The 24,001-nt window shown below is 46.2% G+C and overlaps 1 protein-coding gene across 1 annotated transcript in view; it reads right to left on the bottom strand.

The window, feature by feature from the left end:
- LOC138453414 (probable ATP-dependent RNA helicase DDX53) overlaps positions 1-24,001 on the bottom strand; it is a 2,019,656-nt gene that overhangs the window by 1,207,658 nt on the left and 787,997 nt on the right. The window contains exon 8 of the mRNA XM_069606246.1: positions 12,760-12,870. Within this exon, the coding sequence (XP_069462347.1) occupies positions 12,760-12,870 (111 nt within the window). The remainder of the gene's footprint in view (positions 1-12,759; positions 12,871-24,001) is intronic.

The raw sequence follows: 24,001 nt of genomic DNA, 5'->3' as shown, positions 1-24,001 counted from the left end.
ATTGAGCACTAACAATGAAGCTAATATAATTAAGCCTTAAGTATGGTGCTCGCATTTCTCGGTATTTTATTTAGTCCATCAGATGCTGGGATAGCTAGGACAGGGCTGGGAGTGCCTGTCGCCGATTGTGAACAATTTGCAGAAGAAGAGATTATTGCTTCACTGGTGGTTGCTAATGGGGGAAAAGCTCTGGGATCGTATGGTATAAAGGTTGAGGTTATCAAGTGGTGGGTCCCCACATTGACTAGAGTTTTTAATGCAATAGCGCACTCTCAGCTACATCCTGTGTCTTGGAAGTAGCGATCCCCATTGTTATCGGCCTATTTCTCTGCTTGATAGTACAAGCAAAATGTTTTCAGAATGTATACTGACATTAGAAAAATTGGCAGATATCAATAAAATTCTACCCGAAAGCCAGGCAGGGATGAGAAAATGATATACTACATTGGATCACAGTTTCCTGTTGAATACGATATTTGAAAAATATAACATTAGGTCTGGATGTCTTTTTGTTGCTTTCCTGGATTTATCAAAAGCTTTCGATTCTCTAGATATGGCAATCCTGTGGAAACAATTAGACTTGGGGTTCCTGCGGGTCTATTTAAATGTATCCAACTTTTATACACAGATACATGTGCGGTCGTAAAATGTCCAGGTTTGGCAACCTACTCTATGGAGTTCACTAACAAAGGGGTCAGACAAGCATGCCCCTTGCCCCCATTATTGTTTATTTTGTTCCATCGAACCTGCTAGCATGACGAACCGTTTATCCTCTCTCTCATCAATGTCATTTTATGTTGCCTTGAGTCAGAGTATCTATGAGAGAGGTGCTGTAAACTCCCTGAAATCCCCAGAGCATAGAAATCTTAATGGTCCGATTAAACATTCTACTATTGACAGACAGAATGTCTTGGCTGGGCGGTCGTAAATTTTTTTCTAGTGGTACGGGATATGAGAATATACTCTAATTTTTATTAATACGCCCCCTCCTGGTTACCCTTGGAAGACAATATTTTAAAAATGATGGTAAGTTTGGTATTAGGGATATTTTGAAAGCGATGTCTCCATTTATGAATTGGAATGATTTTTATTTTATATCGGATGTTTGTATTTTTGTAAAGGAAGGACTCAAAATTTATGGTAGACCATTTTTCAAATAAGGATTATGGTTTTAAATTACGATTTAAATGTAATGTATTGATGTTTAGTGATTGTTAATGGCTAACGCCAAATAAACTCTTACTGCTACTACTACCACCACCAACAACATACGCTTTACCCTGCATGCATGTGCAGCAAAGCATATGACCTCAGACTTAACCCCATTTGTGACAAATTGTATAAATGTGTCATTTAATCAGGGGATAGAGTCAGCAGAATTTAACCTTTCGGTTAACTTTCCTCTGTTGAAGTCAAACCTGGACCCAGATGACCTTCAGAACTATCGTCCTATTGCAGGTCTTACATAGCCTGGAATAATCTTAGAAAAAGTGGCCACAACTCAGTTTCAAGACTATATTGAAAGAGAGGGTTTCCTAGACCCATTAAAATCAGGCTTTCGGCCTAAATGGAGTACCGAAACGGTGGTGTTTGCGGTGTGGAACTAGCTGTTGCGAGCAGGAGAGGACTAAACTATCCCTGCTCGTAATGCTTGAGCTATCCGCAGCGTTTGACACTGGAGCTCAGTGTCCTATTGAACATCTAAAAACTACGGGAAATGTCAAGAGAGTGCCCTTGAATGGTTTGCCGCCTCTGAGTGGGCGGAGACAACTAGTACAGTTGGGGGTAGGGGGTGTCCTGTATGAAACTTTCCCACAACTCTGCTGAGTCCCACAAGGCTCTGCACTTTCACCACTTTTTAATCTGTACCTGCGCCCATGGATGTCCATCCTTAGAAAACATAACATCCGTTTTCAATCCTACGCTGATGACACGCAGCTGTACATCGGGCTTGATGACGTAAAAGACTCATCGGGGCTGGTAGGTGTTTAGAAGAATTGGGTGCATGGATGGTCTCTACTGGTTACAACTCAACCAAAGTAAGACAGAGGGGATTCTTTTTGGACCAAAACATCTATTGGAGGCAAACAGCAGCCCCACCCCCACCCCCTCACTCGATTTTGAAGTGAAAAACCTGGGGTGCATTTGGCAGAGTGATATGGGCTGTGAAGGGCAGGTTTTAGCAAAAGTCCAAGCAGCAATTTACAATCTTCAGCTGCTATGACAGGCTCTTCCATACGTGCCTTAGAATGACTGTGCTATGGTGGTAGGAGCCTTGATGAACTCAAAGCTGGACTACTGTAATGGCTTACTCGTTGGAGCTCCTGCCAAACAAGTCCACTGACTACAAAAAGCACAAAATACAGCAGTTAGATTAGTGTTTGGGGTATCAAAATGTAACCAGATTTCTGGTCTCTGCCGCTCTCTCCATGGTTAACGGTGGAGAACTGTAAAAAGTTTAAGATTGGATGTCTTGTATTCAAGTGTATGAATGGTTTGCACCAGGATATTTGACGGATGAGGGATGAGGCAATACAATAACCTACTAGGTCCTTAGCATCAGGAGATAAATACTTGCTCACCATCCCTAAGTCAAGGTGTGTTTTTAGGGGAGATTGTAGTTTCTCAGTCTTTGGCCCTACATCGTGGAATAGCCTCCCATTGAAACTAAGGAAAGTGGACTAACATTTTGAAAAGGGCTAAAAACGTACCTTTTCAACAACTCTTGGCTACTGCCAACATGTGACTGAGGACTATATTCTACATGATGTATTTCAATTGCGCCGGGATTCGATTAGGTTTTTTGCGTGGCCGTTATAAATTCCACCACTCACTCACTAAAAGTGAATGGAAGAAGAGAAGAGAGCTAGAAGTATATTCAACTACTTCATAGCTAATGTTAGGGACTGCCGATTACCAGACTACACTATTTTTAATTGTCATGTTATCTACACTAGATAATACAAATGCTAAATAATAGAACATGTACTGTTTTTCCACTTAGAGTATACAGAGGCGGTGTCCAGTCAACTGGTCGACAACAAACTGGTCGACTGCAATTTGGTCGACACCATTTGGTCGAATGCCAAATGGTCGAATTTTTTTTTTTTTTTATATATGTGTTTTGTGGGTTTCCGTGTGGGGAAAAAAATAAAAAAGAAAAAAAGGGGGTTGGGGGAGGACCCCCCCAAAAAAAACCAAAAAATGGGTAAAAAAAAAAAAAAAAATTCGACCATTTGGCATTCGACCAAATGGTGTCGACCAAATTGTCTGTCGACCAAATGTTTGACCATTTGACTGGTAACCTACAGAGGCATTATATAGCAAATGCTTTTTGTGTTAGTTATAAATCGGTGTAGGAACATTGACGGATGAATTATTTACACAAAGGGTAATGGGAATGATTTTCAAGATGTTCAACCAAGAGCTGGTGATATCATCTACCAGAGTGAAGTAGTCAAAATGCCATATGCCTGAAATCAGGCAAGAACTGACATGCTGTTATTCAAGCCAAGCAATTTTGTAGGAGACATGAAAGGAGGGCAAATCTGTAATCTAATCTTGAGATGACTAGTTCTAGCACCACCGACTATGGCCTGACTCGTTTAAGATGATATATGTTACTGAGCACAGTTGAAATAGAGTACCTTTTTCCCCCCACATGAAGGTCATATTGCAGTTTGTTCTCCAGAATAAAACCTAGATTTGAGGACAATTGTGGGGGGAAATTCCAGATTCTGAGATAGACAGCTTAAATTCGTTTTGGGATCTTAACCTTTGCATTGTTCTAAAGCAGTCTGCAATATGTATGATGTCTTGAAACAAAGTGATCTTGAGGGACAGCAGGGTATCACAAGCATGTTGATTTATGGTAAGGCTACATGTGTATATTCATTAAACAAAAAAGGAGTGGTAATTCAACATTTTTGGATGAGAACAGTACTAGGGAATTAGGTTTTCCACTTGAGAACAATAAACAGGCCCCAAAGCACTCAATTTCCTCAACCTTACTGTTCTAATGATCACACCCATCCACATTATTTGCATTTTATTTCTATGACAATAATGCTCTCTCATTTGGGACATTTCACGGGTGTCGCTTCACAATTAAACAAAGCTTAATAAATTTCATCATTAAAATTACACATTGTGCATTCAAAATATTTGACTGCACAAAACACCTAATTGTGGCATGAATATCCTTTTGAAAAAATAAATTAGTACATTGGACTCGATATTGTTTCGTTACAAAACGGTCACTGTGCCCCAATTGACGTCTACTGTTTAACGTTCACAAAAATGTACGAACAAACATGTTTCGGTCCAAAATATTTTTCATACAACTTTATCAGGGAAACTATAAAATACTCAGACAGTACATTCCTCTGGAAACATGGGAATGCACAAAGAAATAACTACACTCCATTAAATTATTCAATTATCATAAATTGAGCATCCTTTCAATTACATCAAGTTCTAAAGGGAGCAGAACAGTATCAGTTTTCTTCCACCCCAATGCTCCCTTGTCTGGTAAGCATGTAGGTCCTTCAACTCACAGCCCCGGGCACCTAAAGATGAAGAGTGAATGCTGGAGTCCAGCCAGTAGTTCATGGCTTGCAGACCTCAGGAACGTCATTTAGTCCATGATTGTGTGCAAAATGCAAGGATGGTGAAATGGGAACAGATGTTGAGCCATGCCCGGCTTGCCGACCTTCAAACCCAACAGCAGTATAGGATGGAACTATAAACCAAAGGTAACCTAGACTCCAGTAATACATTTGCATATTTAGGTGTGTATGGGCGGTGAGAAAAAAAGATTGACATGCTTTCCAGTGAATGGTGCATTAAAATGGAGGAAAATGAATGCTGTTCTCAGCAATGCTTCAAGCTATCTACTTTATCAAATGATGCAAGCGGCTTAATAAGGATGAGGCAACTGGATTCTTGGATAACTTGCAAGAGGAGTGCCAGATACAATTTGTTTGGAGAGAGGCAGCTTTTGAAACTTGCCCCAAAGATGTATAGGTTCTGTTGCATTAATACACAGATTAATGAAACTGTTCACATTGGCAAGGCCTGCTGATTGCATTATATCAAGTGCATATATCAAGCTAACAGGCCTGAGGATTTTCAATGTTCTGTTTATATCACCAGATCTGACATACTATTGGCAGTTTGATATTCTTGCAAGTATTTGGGACAGGCAATGTATACAAATAGCCTGCTGTTGGAGACTATTTTTCTTTATTTAACAATGACAGTTCAGGGGGGGCGTGGCCAGCATGGAAGCTCGGAAGACGTGAGTCCCGTGAGCTCCCCTTGCTTGCCGCCGACAACATCCTGACAACATTATCCTGTCTGGTGGGTCGTAGCGACCTGAATTTTGCAGTATATTTGGGTAAATATGAGAAGCAGCTCTGGGTGAAATTTCGGCCCGCAAAACCTATGCCTTGTGGTTTTAAGGCGAGTAATAGTTTCAGCGCGGGAAGCGCGAAAAGCGCCTCCAAGATGGCCGCAACGACGCGTCTCTGCTAACGGACAGAACCCCTTGGCGCCTGCAGTGGGGGAAATTGCCTGTGCCGTGTCGCAGTGAAACGGAACGAGCGGCAACTGCTACCTCTGAACAGCGGCTGATAGGCGGCGTGCGGAGCCAACTCCCCGTGCCTGTCCGCTGGGGGAGAAGCACGCTGTGGCTACGACCAGAGCCTCCCTGGATTCGGAAAGCGGGGACCTCCAGTGGTGGCCTGTGGGACCGGAGGAGCTGTGTGCTCGAGGAGCGGGGGTGAAGTCATCCTCGCCGGCTGGGAACCGGTGCTGCCTTTCGAACCGCGGGTGCCAGCGGTGGTAGCTGTGGAGAGCGGCGTCGGCCACGATCGTTGGGGACTGCAGCCCTGGTGGCTGGAGGGGCGGAGGTGGAGACCGGAGGAGAGAAGGATCCTCCTGGCGGACTCCGACTGTGCCGGTTGGTGCTCTCTCCCTTCCCTGCACGCGTGGAGGCTGATCCCGGCAACAAACCCACCCGCTGACACTTGCGAGACCCACACGCTATATTCAAAACAATTGGCACCATTGACTGACTGAGCACTTATAACACGCCGTGGGAATGGAAGACGCAGAGAAGCACACGCTGTGAGCCGCTTGCCCACGTTCTGTATACGGGTTGGCAGCCAAGGCCTGGTGACGATCCCGTGGCTAGCCCTACCCTCCTCCCTGCGCTACCACGTGGAGAACGGTTTGTGGAGGGAGATCGGCGATTACACTGGAAACAACCCAGAGGCACAGCAAGTAAGTGGGACCTCCCCTCCTCCTTAGACCCTCTCGAACTTCCTGAAAGATCAATACCCAGAGAAAGGGGGTGTTCTCTCCCTACTTAGGAGGAGGTGTGGGAAACGGAGGGGCCCTACAGCACAGTAGTAAGGGCTGGGCCCGGCTGAAGACTGGTGATACGCCGCGTCGTCTCGCGTGGGTGTGGATGTCGGACCCATTACGGAGGTCACTTATAATCCCAGATGAGTGGTGTTTCTGTAACACAAACCCCACCTACCGGCTACTCCCGGTGAGAGACAAGCCATAAACACACTGCATAACGAAGGAGAGACCACGGGGTAGAGGCGCCAGTGCGGATACCGATCCCAGCTGGAGGCCGGCGACTACGCTGGGACTGTACATGCGGTATTGATCCCTCCACCGCAACGCCAAACGCACGCTGAGATGGGAAAAGACAGACAAAAGAAAACATCAACCCAAAGCAGCATGGACCAATTTGCGGTCGCTGCCACACCGTCTCAGACGGGAGTGGTTGCACAACCGACCACCCTGCTAGATGAAGCACCCCTCTCTTTTCGAGACATCATGGCTGCCATCGCTAGCTCCCGCTCTGCCATGGAAATCAAGATGGACAGCATCGCAGCGGATGTCTCCTTCCTGCGGCATGACTTACAGAAACTAACATCCAGAACCGTTGAAGCCGAGCACCGTATTTCAGAAGCGGAAGACATCAGTGGGATAAACAGACAGCTGTCCCAAGCCATGTCCCGCTTGAAAACCCTGGAAACCAGATTGGATGAAGGAGAAGGAATATCTCACCGTAACAACGTCCGCATTTTGGGCCTGCCGGAAGGGGAGGAGGGACCGTGTCTGGAGTTGTTCCTTGAGCAGTGGTTGACTGACATTTTTGACCCCCACTCTTTCTCGAAATTTTTCTCTTTAGAGAGGGCCCACAGAATGCCATCGGGCAAACCGGCCCCAGGTACCCCGCCTCAGACAATAATAGCTAGATTTCTAAACTATCGCGACAGAGACGCTCTCCTACAAATGTCGCGCTCACATGGGTCAGTCACACACACTGGATCACGAATAGCCTTTTTCCCAGACTCTACCCGGGAGGTGCAACGCGCAAGACAATCCTTTGAGCCACTGAAGAGGCAATTGGCGCAGATGAAAGTGAAATACGGCCTGCTTTTCCCAGCCCAACTCAAGATCTATCACAAGGGATCGACAGTTCATTTCACAGACCCGCAGGAGGCCTGGAGATGGGCCGAGGCTCATATCGAAGGAGATTGGTCCACAAGACCAAGAACAACAAGAGGAATACCCAGGCCTGGACCACAACGGGCCTCCCCAAGGAGAAATCCGGAACGAAACGAACAAGAGGCTCCAGAACCTGCTGCGGAACCGGTAGTGCACTGAACAAAGTAACAACCTGCAGTGAAGAAACAGAATGCCCCACTAAACTATATGAATGCACTGTTGCTACACCACCAGCTGTAGCATGTGAACCACCCCACTATGCAAAACACTAACATTCGGCGCAAGCAAGAGGGGCTACCCCCCCTGAAAAGGACCCTCTCTTAAAACTTATTTAGAAGCTAGTTTGAGTTTGAGTTACTATTGGGCGACAGATGCTTCAGTTGGGGGTGAAGTATAGGGAGGGGGAGTTGGGTTTTTATGTTTAAAGGATGGACAAACTCGATGGAACATCAAAATACTCAGAACAGAGAATGTAGAACGAAATGGGCTGTTGCTCTATGCCACGGCAAGCATGCACACAATGATCAGTATCAGCGGAACACCGTCGCCACTTATCCACGAACGCTTAAATGAACTCACAAACCACTAAAACTCGGACTTTAAAACTCCTCACCTGGAACGTAAATGGTCTGGGAAGCAGTCTGAGAAGACGATTAGTGCGGAAACTTCTCAACAGACACAGCCCAGACATAGCTTTCTTAACTGAAACCCACCTAGCTGGCACAACCAATGCTCTATTCAAACGATCCAATTACCGTACGGCAATACAGGCAGGATTCACGATGGGAGCCCGAGGGGTAATAATCCTGACACACAAAAGACTTCCCCCTCATACTCACGAGCATGAATCAAGACACTGGTGGCAGGTACACGTATGTCACGGGCACGCTATGGAACAAAACAATCTCCCTACTGGCGATCTATGCCCCACCCACACTACAAGCCAAGCTGATAGCAGACATAACACCACTGCTGACGATGGACATGGCAGACATCCTGATCATGGGAGGAGATTTCAACGACGTAATGGATAATGCTCAAGATCGCACACACCTGCGCAGTAGAGATCCGAAACGCCGGACTAACCTAGCCAGCTTTGTAGAAGCCTTTGGAATCAGAGACGTGTGGCGGGATCTCCACCCGGAAGGCAGGGAATTCTCCTACCACTCTGGGGTACATGCGTCCTTGTCATGCCTGGACTACTTTTTTATACCGGCATCAATAATTCATACAGCGACACAGGCAGAATACCTCCCAAGAGGCATCTCGGATCACTCCCCCCTGCTCATGTCCATTGCAACATACAAACCACTCCCACCTCCAGTATGGAGATTGAACAATTACTATCTGGGATCCCCGGAACTGGTTGAACGACTACAGAACGCTAGCACGACATACTTTGAAGTGAATGAAAGCACTGTGCACTCCCTCATCACTCTGTGGGAAGCTTACAAAACTGTGATTTGTGGAGACATTATCTCCTGGACCTCGGCACAAAAGAAAGCACACTTGCAATGAATCGATAAGGGAAGCAGAAGCAACTGTCAAATCAGCGGAGGAAACGCATCTAATCCAGGACAACCCTGACACAAATAGAGCCCTGATCCTAGCTCAGAAAAAACTGCAGAATATCGCTCTGGACAATGCTAAAGAGGCACACGGAGCGATGAGAGCCAGAATTTACGAAACAGGAGATAAAGCTGGGAAGATGCTAGCGTGGCTTGAGCGAAGGGATGAGGGCCACAATCAAGTGAGAGCGATCAAAACACAAAACGCTGAAATAAAGTCAACAGATGCAGACATCGCGGAGGAATTTGCTAAATATTATGAGAAATTATACAGCGCACCCCAGCTCCCCACCGAAACTTCTGTGCTGGATGGGATCGTCCTCCCTTCTCTCACTGCAGAACAAACAGCCATGCTGGAAGTGGAAATTACAGAGGACGAGATAGTGGCAGCTATGATGCACCTACAATCTGGAAAGTCACCTGGTCCGAACGGCTTCCCCATTGAAACTTGGAAGAAGATAGGCGCAACTGAAGTGGCCCCACATCTATTTAAATTGTATCTACGTGCCCGAGACGAAGGCAGCTTACCAGCAGATTTAAGGAAAGTGACAATAATTGTTTTATCCAAAGCAGACAAACCTCCGGACGACTGCAGCTCCTATCGGCCAATATCTCTGATTAACAGCGAGACAAAGGTACTAGCGAAGCTGCTGGCCACACGACTACAGCAGGTCATAACATCCCTAATACACCCAGATCAATGTGGCTTTATGCCTGGTAGATCCACGGGAATGAACTTACGCAGACTACACCTGGCCATTGAACGTGCCCGGACAATGGATGCCCCTGTGGGTGTACTCGCAGTGGACTTTGAGAAGGCCTTCGACTCGGTCCACTGGGAGGCGCTGTGGGCGATCATGCGTAAAATGGGGATTGGCGAACGCTTCATCACCTGGGTCCAACTGCTATATGAGGCACCGATGGCAGAGGTGAGGGTGAATGGTTGGACATCGCGATCCTTTACACTAGGGAAGGGGACGCGACAAGGCTGTCCACTATCGGCCCTCCTTTTCGCACTGGCCATGGAACCACTCGCCCAATGGCTACGAGATACGCGAACTTGGGATGGCATCCATGGAGGAACAGAATGGGAAGACAGAGTCTCACTATATGCGGATGACCTATTGATATACTTCCAACATCCTAAAACAGCATGCCCAGTAGTAACGAAGCTACTGCAGGAATACGGAACATTCAGTGGCCTGAGGGTGAACCGATCTAAATCTACATTGTTCGCTTTGAATCATCTTGGAAACGAGACCCCTGAGCCCTGCCCATACAGAGTCGCGCATGATCAGTTCCGATATCTGGGTGTCCAGATCACAAGAAATCTGGACAACTACACATTTAACAACCTACAACCTATTACGGACAGGTTCACAAGGGATGTGCAACATTGGAAGTCCCTACCCTTGACCCTGTTAGGGCGCGCTGCACTGTTCAAGATGCTAACACTTCCACGGTACTTGTAGGTACTACAGAGTGCGCCACTGCACATACCGACCAGGACGTTCCAGGAGATAGATCGTGTGCTCAGGCAACTACTGTGGGGAGGCGGACACTCGAGAATAGCCCTTCAAACATTACAAAGGTCGATTTGGGAAGGAGGCATCGGTCTACCAAGATTGCAGATGTACTATTGGGCCAGCCAGATGGCGATAATAAACGATGCTTTACACGCCAACCCAACACTACCACATGTGAGAACGTCCCGCCCCATGGAACTGTACGCAGGAACACGTAGAGCAGCCCCTAGTGACATGACCTCACATATACCACGCATCTGGGCAGACTCACATACCTTTATAGGCTGGGGAGACAAAATCACTCCACTACAGCCATTGTGGAATAATACGAACCTCTCTGAAGTAATTAAATACCGAAATGGCCAGCGTGGAAGAGACACGGTATAGAAAAAGTACAGGACATTCTGGAGGAGGGAGTCGTAACACCTTTTGATGAACTAGTCTCGACTTTCGGCCTTCCGGAAACAGAGAGATACCACTACACACAGCTTCGGCATGCTCTACAGCAGTACCTCCCCGCCCTCTCCGACAAGGCAGACTCTACCCCACTGGAAAGGAACATAGTGGTAGACCATATCCCGGCCAAAGTCACTACTGTCATGTATAGTGTCATCACCTCCTTTGCCACGCCAGAACTGGAGCGACTAAAGTTGAGATGGGAGACTGACGTAGGAGAAATTATGCCTGAAGACTGGGTCCAGATCCTAATGTACTCCAGGGAAGTCACCATATCAACCAGACTACGCCTAGTACAACTGAAGATAGTACACAGGATTATCCGAGAGCAGCTCTGTACCAGTGGGGCAAAATAGCTGAGCCCAACTGTCTGCAATGCCGGGAGGAGGGAGGAACCTTCTTTCATATACTGTGGGAATGCCCGGTGATCTGTCAATACTGGCAGCAATGCTGCGATGTGCTGTCGAGGGTACTGCACCAGATGATTCCCAGAGAGCCCAAACTCCTGATACTGGGAGTAGACAGTGAGATAGACTTGTCAAAATATGAGAAACTGTGTCTCATGACTACAACAGCAATATGCAAAAGGAATATAGCACGCCTATGGGGAGCTGCGGAACCCCCGCAAGTGGAGCAGTAGATAAATGATGTAGAAATTTGCATCGCGACAGAAAGGAGGGTTTACAGAGCCAGGAGCTGTCCTGAAAAAGCAGATAAAGCATGTCAGCGCTGGGAAGACACAATGTGATCTACTGAACCGCTAATACCATGATATCAGGTATCAGGAGTTGTGGACATTACAGCAAGTAACTTGTTACTGTGCCAAAACCCATTACGCTGTGTATCGGAGGTTAAATGTAAGCATGTATTATGTGTCCCATATGAAAGTTTTTCTTTTTCCATCCAATGTTACTTTTATTTCTATTATCGTTAGTATTGTCATTGTCTAAAGTCTGGCCACAGGGAGCCCAGCGGTTGTATGTTATAAAATCAATAAAAATGTGTTATTAAAAAAAAAACAATGACAGTTCAAATAGAAATGTCAAACAAACACTGGCATAGCCAAAAGGCACATGATTTTTGCAGTACAGCAGGACTCTGTTGAGATATTGTTCTAAAAGTGTGCCCTATGATCTCCATGATTAGGAGGAAAATGTGCAAAGAGGACACCCCACAAAGGAGTGGTCTATTTTGTTGAATTTACAAAAAGGTTCACTGCTATCTTTCCCACACCGATTCAAATTGGAAAATGTGGTGCAATCTGAAACACTGAGATTCAGCAATACCTGCTGGAACAAGAAAACTAACCAGCTCATTAAGAACCAGGACTATTTAACCAAAATATCAGGCTTGCAGAAATTTAGAATACTCAAATAGAAGTCAAACTGTCAAAGAACTAACACCATTACAGCTTTACTGCTAAAGCGCATAAAGTAATGTGATCATATTTACTTTTAAAGCAAGGCCTTGTTAAACCATGATGTCCTCCTCCTAGTCCACTTTGGACTGTCTCTGTTAAAAAAAGTTACATAAGCCTAGTGTGATGCTGCAAATTTAAAAACTAAAATGTGCACATGCTAGAATGGTACATCTCATTATCTTATCAATTAAACTGGAATTACATTAACAAATACATCTTTAGTTATCGAAAGGCAAAACATTTTCATGAAAACAATTACCTCTTTGTCCCTTTGTAGGTATATTTGGCACATTCTGCTTCGACCTGAAGAGCCAGCTCCCGAGTTGGCGCAAGTACCAGCATGCCTGGCCCACCACGCTCAGCTTTGGGACTTAAAAGAAACATTTATTTTTAATATTTCATGCCTTAATGAACCCCCATAAAATCTGACAAGCATGGTTGAATTAAGAAATACAACTAATACAAATGAGATGTAATTTAAGGTTCAGATATGTATTAGCCTCCTATGGGGACCTTTTTACTCCTAGTCCTAGTCCCAAGAAGCTACACCCTCACGCTTCATGAGGCATACTACCCAGCATGGGAGGGGACCTAAACATATTTCATATAACAAAATTGAACATGGTTTATCTAATGCTGTATCCAAAATGATGCTTATGATAAATGTACAAATATGAAATTTTACTGCATTCCATTGGTCAGGAAAAGATTAACAAATACAACCAGTGCTGCTTTCTAGATTACAGAAACAGCAGAACGGTAGAAATGGACACATCGAAAGCTGCCATTGTGCCTTTACATGCCGCCAGGTATAATGGGGACCTCAGAACGTTGGACATGTAGGTTAGGATCAAGTCTGAACGCCAAGATTTTGCACAGACCACCTTTCACTGAATGAGACATTCAGCAACACAGACAGCCAGTTGAACATCGCTACATACTAAACACAGAAAAGGACAATAATTGACACCATTAACTTTTAACCCACCATACCACAGTTAAGGGGCTTCAGAGGCTGATGGCACTTGACTTGTCCTGTGCCAGGATAACAGACCTGGGCAAATGTCCCCTCATTCCCTCACCCTCCTGCAGTTCTCAGTTTATGTTAGCAGAACCCAAAGAAAACCAGTACATACACCAACATTATTTTACCATAAACTACTATTTTGACATTTTGCCATCTGGAATAAATCCTATGTAAAGACCTATGGCCAAGAGAAATTGACTGAATCCAGGTTTCCAAATCCTCAGAGGGTATGCCAAGTCAAATAGGTTAAGTCTTGATTTCCTTTGGCAGCCCATCCAGGCGACTCCTTTTTGCGTTCTTTGATGCACCAAGAGGACTGGTAGGACCTAAAGGTTTTTTGGGAGATGGAGGGAGGGCATATCGAGGAAAGAGGACATAGGACTAGTAGTACATTCATCACTAAAGTGAGGAACCTTTCCTTACTCCTGTGTCCCGTCCACATACCAGCAATGTGATCTCCTGATTCATGCTGATGTCCGAGAAGTCTTCCGGCAAGGACGTGCTTGTCCTCAGGATCACTTGCTCTAGATGAAAGGACAAAGGGGGCTCCGCAGCCAAGAAAAACTCCAGCTTGCAAATGCCATGCTCCAAAGTAATCGCCACCAGAAAATGCTGTCTTCCAGGAAAACCAACATTGATCATTGGAAGCCATTGGTTTGAAGGGCTTGTGCGTGAATGCAGCCAAGAAAAAGTTAAAATCCCATGTTGCACTAGGTCGTCTGATCACGCTTGGGGGGGGGGGGGGTTGTCAGAGGGAAGACACTTGATTTTCCCCTCTGATGCAAACATGTCCACCAGAGGGTGGACATCTCGGACGACATGGCACTGTGCTCCCATTTGTGATTGGCAGCAGATGTCTTGCTGAGCTCATCTTCCTGAACACACTCTGCCCCCACTAGGGGAGCCGCCTGCACGGAGATGTTCTGGATTAGTGCTCATTCCCAAAGCTCGACTTCTAGGGGAAACCGCTCAATTCTCTAAGAAGCCTGAGGGTATTCCCACTCCTATTCCCCATAACCCTCCTCGCAGGTGGCCAGGGAAAGGCCATCACTTTTGGATCCAAAAGCTGGGGATGGACAAGCGGGGGACGATCACCTGGGTGGGGGCTCTGTTGGGACTGGGGGTGAGATGCCCTTCGGAGAGACATGGTATCCACCTGTTAATCAGCAGGCGGGAGGCGTATTTGAAGATGCACCAAATCCTTTTATTCAGAACAAAAAAAAAAACTTTAAATGCAGTTTTCAACACAAGCACGATTTTCGTTTTTTCACGGAAGCACTTCTTTCACTTTCCTGAACAAGGCCTTAAATCAGGGTTGGTGCTGTGACACGGGTTAAGGCCAAATTAATGTAAAGAAAGAAAAAAAAACAGAAGTCTTTTAAATGTCCTTGCCTTTTATTGTGGGCTTCTTTTCCCTCCTAAGGCACTCACTAAGCGTTGCTTCAGACTTCCTATCTGAAGTTAAATAAAAAAAAAAAAGAGATGTCCATTCCGGTAACCTTTTCTTTCCTTGGTTCCGTGGGTTAAAGTAAACAGTCCATAAATCAATGCCCGTGTCGTCTAACAGCCAGCATTTATCCCGGCCAAATGGTGCTTTTCAAGTAAGCCCCTGTCAGAGGGACTCTGCGTTTTTCTGCGGCGAGAGTTCGCGCATACGGACTTCTTGCATGCCTGTGGCTCTGGCAATCAGTATGCCCAGTTAAAACCTGCTGCCTCCTCCTTCCATTTCTCCTTGCACTCGCCTTCTCCCTGGATAAAGAAAGAACAGACAGCCTCTCTGAATCCACGCATGCGTTAAAAATGCTGTCCTCCCCTCCCCTCCCAAGTCCAGGTGTGTTCAATCTTTCCGTGCTCTCATGAATCAACCCCACCCTTTCCTCGCTTTTCTCTCTGGCCTCTCCCACCTGACCTCCCTGGTTATTATTGGATTCCACCCGCCCTCCTGATATTCTGTCCGTTCTGAATGCCTTTCTTCTGCTGAGGTAATAAGGTAGGTGAAAGTCACTATGCATTTTGGAACTACGTGATTTGGCAGCTTTTCTTCGTGATTCAGCATAGTCCATTGTGGGAGAAGTAGTTTTCTGACATGTAGTCTCTGTAGATTTTATTTTGGAATCTCCTGGCAGAGTGGGTTTTTTCATTATGTGCGGCATGTTTTCCCCGTCCATGACTGCAGGGACAGGGTGTTCTGTTAACTTTATGTTGGTGAGTGGGCTAGATGTCCCGCCACTGTTCAAATTAGGTGACTCCGGGGGTGTATCCTCACACCACCTTTCCCTAATAATGACCAAGTCAACTCATCTCCCGTTTTCCTGGGGCATTACAAAACCTCTGCCCAAAAATCTTTCACACGTGACCATCAAAAGTATTGAGATGAGGAAGAAGCAACCAAGAGTAGTGAAGACTAGTTGCTTTCACAACTTAGTTACTGGGACGAAGAAGAGGCCTGCTGAGAGCAGTGAAGGTCAGGTATGTCCCTATAATGATGGTCAGGCAGGGCTGATTAAGAACTCACACCTGCAACCTGTTACAGGCTGCAGGTGGCTAAAAAGCCCCACCTAACTCGTGTAAGAGAGGGAATGGTGACAGGAGCAGTGGCAATGAATTTGTAGCAGAGAGTGCTGCTTGTATTCAACATGCTTTAGGTTCAAGGAGGAGCAGCCCGCGAGCAGGGTCTCTGTAGAACCGACAAAAGCCTGAAAGGGAAGCCGTGTGGGAAAGCTGCCTCTTTTTCCATTGTGCAAGGTGCTCGTTCTCCTGGGATGAGAAGCTGACCTAGGAGCGCCTGAGGGGCAGAAGGTGGAGCCCTGAAGACAGAAGAAGGGCAGAAGATTTGCGCTGCTGGAGCACACATCAAAGCAACCTGTGAGTTCCCAGATAGAAAGAAACCCAGTATGCAAGACTTTTCAACTTATAAAATTGTACCATTTTGAATACTGCATCTTTTATTTGTGAGGAAATCAAGAGAAGGGAATCTTTATCAATAGGTTTACAAACATCGGATGAACATTTAAAGTTAAAGAAACTTTACATTGCAATTAACTTTCAACTATGTTATTTCTATAAAATCACTGTATATAAATATAAAGAGGCCAACAAATGTTGAACTACAAAGTGAATGCCAAGACCAGTGAACACAAAGTTTATATTTTCTCAAAGTGAAGGGAACTTTGGGAAATGATCATCAATAGGAGAAATAGAGTGATTTATGCATTTCAAACGAACACCTTCTTTGTGCTACAAAGACCAGTAATATCCAGAGGGACTCAGAGTGGCACAGAACCTTAAAGAAATTGGGGAAACGCTCACCTCAGCACCTCACAAATTGTGTTTTGGGGACAGCATTCCAGAGATTGGAGTGATTTCTTTGTTGGAGAACAGAGCCTCTGGATTTTGTGTTTGAACTGTGTTTTGAAACTTGGGGAAGGGAACCCTGAGTATTGCTCAACTTTACATCATTTTGAAACTCAAGACAATTGTCAGTCTTTTAATATACTTGGGGAAGGGAGTTAAACTAACACTACAAGCTGAACAAAGTTCTGAACTTTATATTGCACATTCATTTTCTGGTTGACATCCCTACATGTATAAGATAAGTTGTGCGGTCAAGTATACGCTTTGGAGATAAACAGATTCCCAAGTTGAACTTATTGACTTTGACTTTAGTTATGGTTTGATAGAGAAATCCAACCATAGTATATGGCCAGATGGGTGTTTTTCCAACCTTACATACAAGTTAATAAAAGTGTATGTTTTGAACTTTGATATTGTTGTCTGTCTTACTCCAAGCTGCCCTCAGAGGACTTTGTGCCTCTTTGCTTATTTATATAGAACATTGTGATGACATTGTAAGTCAGGGTCAGGATTCTTGAGCCCTCATCAGTAAGAAGGGGAGCTAGATATGCCACCTTCAGCTCTAAGAGGTTTATATGCCCCTGAGCATCTTCGCTGGTCCATTTGCAGTGGAACTAACTTCTGTAGTGTCGCTGCCCACACTAACAGGGAGGAGTCTGTCGTGGTGGTTTATTGATGCAGAGGATTCTGAAAAGGAGTCACAACCCACATATTGACTGTCAACCACCATAGTAGATCCGGTCGTATCCACGCTGGAATGGACACTGGCCATCAACAGCACTGATACTTTCGACCAGGAAGCCGCCAAGTGCAGTTCCTTTCAGCGCAACCTAAGCCCGGCCATAGGAACATGGCACATGCCGCCAACAGGAACAGCAAATGCAGGAACCACCATACCGTTGTCTGGGAGGGAGATGGGAACACCGTTTCCAAAACATTGCATATGAAGACCTCTGTAAGGAGGACTTTCCCTCTCCCAGAGTGCCAGATGAAGCCAATGAACTCCAGCCTCTGAGTGGGAATTAGCGTGGGCTTCTACACATTGACTGACAGTCCCAGGGCATGCATCAAATCCAGCAAGTAGTGAAGTCGCTGGGATGCCTCTGTTAAAACAGGGCCTGATGAGCAAGTCGTCCAGGTAGGCATCCATGAGTACACCTTTCAGGTGCAAGAACACTGGCACAACCCGCCATTAGCTTGGTAAACAACCTTGGGACCGAGCTGAGACTGAAGGGCAGCACTTTGTATTGGTAATGGTCTTGGCCTATGGAGAAATGCAGGTAACGGCACTGTGGGGCTCAAATGGGGATGTGCAAATAGACGACCTGCAGACTGACAGCTACCAGCCAGTCGCGTAGCAGAAAGGAGGACAGAATGAACCCAGGAGTGATATTGATTTTTTCTTGTGGTAAGAAAAGGTTGACCGGGGAAAGGTCTAGTACCTTTGCAGGTCAGTCTTGTTTTTGTCAACGGTAAACCTGGAGTAAAACTCCAAAACCTCTGCAGGAGGGACTCTGCCACAATAAGGAGCAGTTTGAAAATCTCCTGCGAAAGGGCTTCTGAGCCTTTTTGAAGGAGGGGGAGGAACAGTGGGGATTGGAGGAGATGGACGTTAGCCCTTGTGGACCACTGAAAGATGTTGTGCGTTATTGATCTCCATTGGACAAGATGATGCCACAATATGCCTCCAAATTGGAGTGCAGTGGACCTGCACCCTCATGTTATTTGGACTTTGGAATGGGAAAACGCTTTAAAATGAGGAGGCAGGCATGTTTTTATTACGAGGCACCCTCTGGGACCTGCCCAGCCTGTTGCAACCATCCAGAAATCCTCTAAATCCTCCACTATTCTTGGAGGGTAATGACCATCTCTGAAGACCCAAAGATTATGGCTTCGAAGAGGATTTGGTCAGCGCTGCCAAGGACGCCGCTGTTAGAGCACTATTTTTATTCTCATTCAACTCCTCATTCGTATACAGATTAAGGAGATCCAACCCATCCAATGGAAGATACATAATCCGCTCCTGGACAACCGGCTACAACTTGGCAGCTTTCAGAAAAGCCTGGCACCTAATGGAGGCATTTACAGCTATACCCCTCGCCGCAGTATCAAAATTACGAAAGGCTGTCTCCATGAGGTCTTGCACAAATTGGCAGGCTTCATTCAAGATGAAGCGCAAACTAGCCTTTTAGGAGGAGCAAATCATAATCTAGTTACTTCCAGAACTTTAGATCTGCCGCCGCAATATGATATGATAGGTTATTTATAACGTGCTTAATACCCAGAGGTTTCTAAGCGTGGACCCAGGTATCGAACCCGTGTTGCTCTGTGTCGTCTTGATTCCAAGGCGAGCACGTTGCCGCCGAGCTATACTCCCGGTACAATGCCTCTGTGTAAGACTGGCAAAAGCTGAAGGCAGAGATTTGGTTCACTTTCTTGCTTGCGTTGCCTAGGTGGTGGTCTTCCTGACCCAGAAGATTCTGTGAGGAAGACACAGAAGAGGCTCTTACCAAAGAGTGTCGCCGCCACCATGATCTTGGAATGAGCTAGAGGGTGGCTTCTCCACCGGGAGGGAATCACAGCTCCTGTCAACTCTGACACAGCTTGCACTGATACCGGTTTCTGTCAAATCTTCCAGGCTTCTTCCACCACATCCTGTTGTAGATGAATCCCAGATCCGTCTGTGACCTTCCTGGAAAGGACAGAAGACCACCTCCAGACCAAAGCGAGGAGTTTCCGGGAGCAGAATCGACATGTACTTCATTAGACCTTGTACACCCTGCCATGGAAGGCCTTGACAGACATGGGCCTCTTCAACGTCGTCCTGAGTGTACACCACATCATCCTCTGGCAGCCTATGTGGTAACAGAGGTGGAGGATCCTTTGGTAAAGGTGGAGCAGCCATAACTGTAGGTTGAGTACTGCCAGTACTGGGAAACTAGGTTTCCCTTAGACTTTGAGTAGGTTGTCATTTCTTGGTAACTTTTTAACAGTGCACAATGTACCTTCCAGCACCATGCGTTGGGTCCTTTTTGTTTTCTGGCCCTAGACACCCTCACAGGATTTTTTGGTGATTGTATAAGTGTGTGTGTGAGACGAACTGGTGGCCAGCAGTTACTTTTTATAAAGTGTTTTACTTCTTTTTACAGGATCACATCGAGTTTACCGCGTTTGGTTCAAGACTGCGGCCAGGTCCAAAAATGGCAGAGCCATGAAGTCTTTTGTTCTGTCCTATGGCCATTTTGTCCCTTGCTTTCCTCCAGGTCGAGTGATACGGGTTTTCCTTATTTGGGCGTGCAGGCTCCTGCGAAAACCGATCTCTTTCGCAGGCTGCATGTCACGTGTGTGTGCGCAGAGGAAGCAGGTTGCAACTGCCTGGTTCCCAATCCACACTACTGGTGCCAGGAAGAGTCGAGTGCCTGAATGACTGGGACAACTGTGGGCTGTGATTGGTCCACGACTGGGATGCCTGCATGAGAGCAGATCTTCGATTGGAAGTCCTCGATTTTGGCACAAAGCTAATCTTGGATAAGAGAAGGGGCTCTGCATCCATTCCAGGTCGATCACCTTGAGTTCTCTCCAAATTACAGAAGGAGCCAAGTATCCTGTAATTAAGAAACGAACTTGTGAAACTGCCAGAGGCACACTGCCGGAAACTGCTGCTGTCCCTTTGGACCCTTGTTTTCTTCATCGATCAAGAAGGCCTTTGGAGTAGTGGGAACAACTACTCTCAGCACCCACTGCTTACTTACCGAAGGAGCCCTTTCGGAAGTGTTCTTGGGCTATCGAGTAACTGTCCAGCTCTACTATGGGGTATCCTGCAGAATTAGCACTGTCTCGATTTGAAACCAGACACTTGGGATATGCCTAGCTTGTGGTCCTGTGCCCTCTCCAGGCAAATTTCATAGGCATAGCTCCTCTGGGTCGTGAATTAGAAGTGTGTGTAACGCTGCACACATCTGTGATTTCTGTGTCACGACCTGTTGGTGACAGTCGCTGTAGGTGCATTGCTGGCCTGCTCTCCTGTGCCCTGAAGCCTGCTGCACCGGAATTTTCTTTGCATCTCCTTCGGAAGCTGAGAAAAGGCAACTGTCCTGTCATGGACGATCGTTCTATACCACAGCCGGTGAGAGCCGGAGTGCCGCGAATCTCAGGACTCGAACCTACTAGCGACTGACTAAACTGGAAAAGTTTGATCCGGACTGTGCAGAGGATCGGTGAGTACTTGCATCACTTACCGGTGGCCCCCTGGCACAACCGATCTTGTTTATGCACGAATGTCCATGAAAAGGTATTTGCTTTTGGCTGGGTTAGCCTGCGCTACGTAGCTATTCCCACCTTTTGGAAACTGCTCTGCCGCCAAGGCCAGAATCTACTCGCATAGTGGGAACCAATTCTTCATCACCTCAGGCCCCTTCCTAACTCATCTTCCTAGCCCTCTCAAAAAGACTTGCTTTTTGTTCTACTTGCGTGATCGTGCGTTTTTACGAGCAACTGTACTGTTGAGCACAAGGCTCCCCACTTTTTAGGGATGGACTGCAAAAGTTAGGGAAGAATTGTCTAATGCTCCTAGTGTGTTAACTACACCTTCTCCTTACAGGTTGTGGCTGTGTTTTACTCCTTTATCACATTAGAAAACGTATTGTAGATGTTTTTGTGGGGTAACTTTTTATATAACTGAAGTTTACTTGTGTCAATTGGTCCGTCCGACAATAATTCTATAGATATTTTTTGATATACACTTGACTAAGGGTAATTTGTGGTTCATTACCGTGTGCGCTCATTGGGGCAGCCGATCATTCTCACCCCTCCTGAGACTTAGTCTTGACCGCGTGCTAAACTACCTAGATTGGTCTGCCTTGTCCAGAAGGTTCCCCTGTTCCACTGAACTAGGGTGGCCTCCTAAACCTCTGCCCACCAGGTAAGAGTTTAGAAATCCATCTCAACACCGACATGGACGGGCCCTCAGCGGTAGTGCAAGTAAACATCTCCTCTGGGACCTCAGAGGAAACCCGGTGTTGTGGTGCTAGCAGCAGAAGGCACTGGAAGGACCATCCCGCTTTAGTCAACCCCCAGAAAAGAAGGTTTACCCTCTTGGACTGGACATAGGACTTGAGGTGCTCAGGGGGCTTCGTCAGGAAGATGTCCTTCCACCGCGTTAGTCGACTGCTGAGGTATTTGTAGGAGAGTGTCTCACAGAGTGCACAAGCGGCCCTGCGATAAAGCGGGTCCCAGATAATGTTAAAGTGTGAGGGACCGTCAAACGCAAACTACCTGTGAGACATCCAGTGCACAGAGTGAACCCTGCTTTGCCAAGCATAAACAGAAGGAAGAGGGAGAAGAAGCAACAAAGAACTAGAATTGTCATGGAGAAGCAGCTGGCAGAAGAATAAAAAAGGATAAACTGCATCAGACGTCTGAGCCAGAAAAATGGACTGATGCAAAGGAGTGTCAGAAGTAGGGCTGTGGGTGTGGTCACACTATGAACACCTTGTCTGCCTCTGCACCCTATAAAATGTAAAGGGGAAGCGTGCTGTGCTTGCTGAAGGCTCTGATCCAGTTTCCGCTCCACAAACTCCCTTAAGTATAGAGAAAAGGGGACATGACGTGGCGTTGGATAGCTTCGATGCTAAATTAAGCTTAAAAAATGGGCCCGCAACAGGAGAATTAAAAATTAAAAGCGGTTTTAAAAAGGCAACCAACATGATTTGAGAAATGTGTCCAAGAGCAATTTTTTTTGGACTGAAGGACTTTTTTTATATTGTGGGGCAGATCTTAAATCGAGAAATGGCGGGTTAAGAGAAGTATGGGGAGGAGGAGAGATTTTGTTAACCGTATTCAAGCGTCGTGATGTCGCAATGCCTTTTTGTATGTGAACAAGATTTGTTTTGTAAAAAAAGCAAAGATTAAATGTTGAGTTAATCTAACCAATTATCCTGTTAACCAAGCTAGCAATTTTGGAAATGTGGGATGTAAAATGTTTGATCTGAAAGGTGTGATCAGGAGAAGACACATTTTGTGCTTGCTAGTCCTTAATGCATTTGCCACACTGTAGACGTGCAGCATGAGGTTGTTGCCATGCAGACAGATTTAAATATCCACTGCACCCACTGAGGACTGCAGAATATCTGCCATCAATCTTTGATTATTCCAATCCGGATATCCCCCACCCACTCCCACCTCTCTCAAACATGCACTGATGTGTGGAAGGTCAATGGCGCATATTGATGCTATCAAGAGGCAGTAATTCTGCTTGCGTTTGATATATTCTGGCAAAATCAGAGGCACTATTTGGGAAACTGGCACTAGAAAGATGGATGATGTGAGGGAGTTGGGGAGAATGTGGCAGAGTGTATACAGGAGCACTTCGCCATTTTCGTCAGACAGTGCAAGATAGAGAGCCCACAGGTAGCAGGCTAGCAGGAAAATCATTTTTGCTTGAATGTGGAATAGCAGTGGTTGCTGTGCATGGCTAACTGAGATAAGGTACACACTGTTGGAGACCTGAAGTACTGCTGGCCATGCAATGTGGGCGCTTCACAAGACAGAGTTGGACCCATCCTACTGTCGATGTGAGTTGAGAAATCTGTGGAGGAAGTGAACGATCATGAGCGGCCCTTGCTATACACAAACCGAAGGCAGCAACATTCGGGGTAGAAGATCCACGACCAGACACTCAAACATGAGCACTGAATATAATGACTCAAAATAACAGTTGGGGTAAACTGCTTAAGAGTGCGCTTGGGGAGACCACCAGGGGGCGCAGGCGAAATGGCCGCCTGAGCAAGGAGCTCTGTTGGAATCGACAGACAGCATTGAAATAACCTGGCTTGCCCAGCCCGCAAGCGTTGCAAGTTCAACAGGAGTGTGAGCGAAGTGGGGAGGATCCAGCCAGAGCTTTCCCGGTGAAAATCGATGGCGGGAAGCGGTTGAAAGGCGGTCCGGAAGATTGTACCCCTCCCCCCTGGGCTCGCGTTGTCCTGGTTTGCCGCGAACCTCCGTTCAGGGCGGGCAACTGCCTGGGAAAACAGTAGCCTTGGTGGCTCAAACTGAGGACCCTCTGGCAGTGGCAGCAGCGTGGCTCCCTGCGGCGAGCCAGTGTTTTCCACGGCATCCTTTG

This window comes from Ambystoma mexicanum, chromosome 4p (assembly GCF_040938575.1).
Source record: "Ambystoma mexicanum isolate Mex_15411 chromosome 4p, UKY_AmexF1_1, whole genome shotgun sequence".
In the NCBI taxonomy this organism is placed as follows: domain Eukaryota; kingdom Metazoa; phylum Chordata; class Amphibia; order Caudata; family Ambystomatidae; genus Ambystoma; species Ambystoma mexicanum.
The sequence above is the reverse complement of the archived record's forward strand: the minus strand, read 5'-3'. Positions and strand labels throughout refer to the sequence as shown.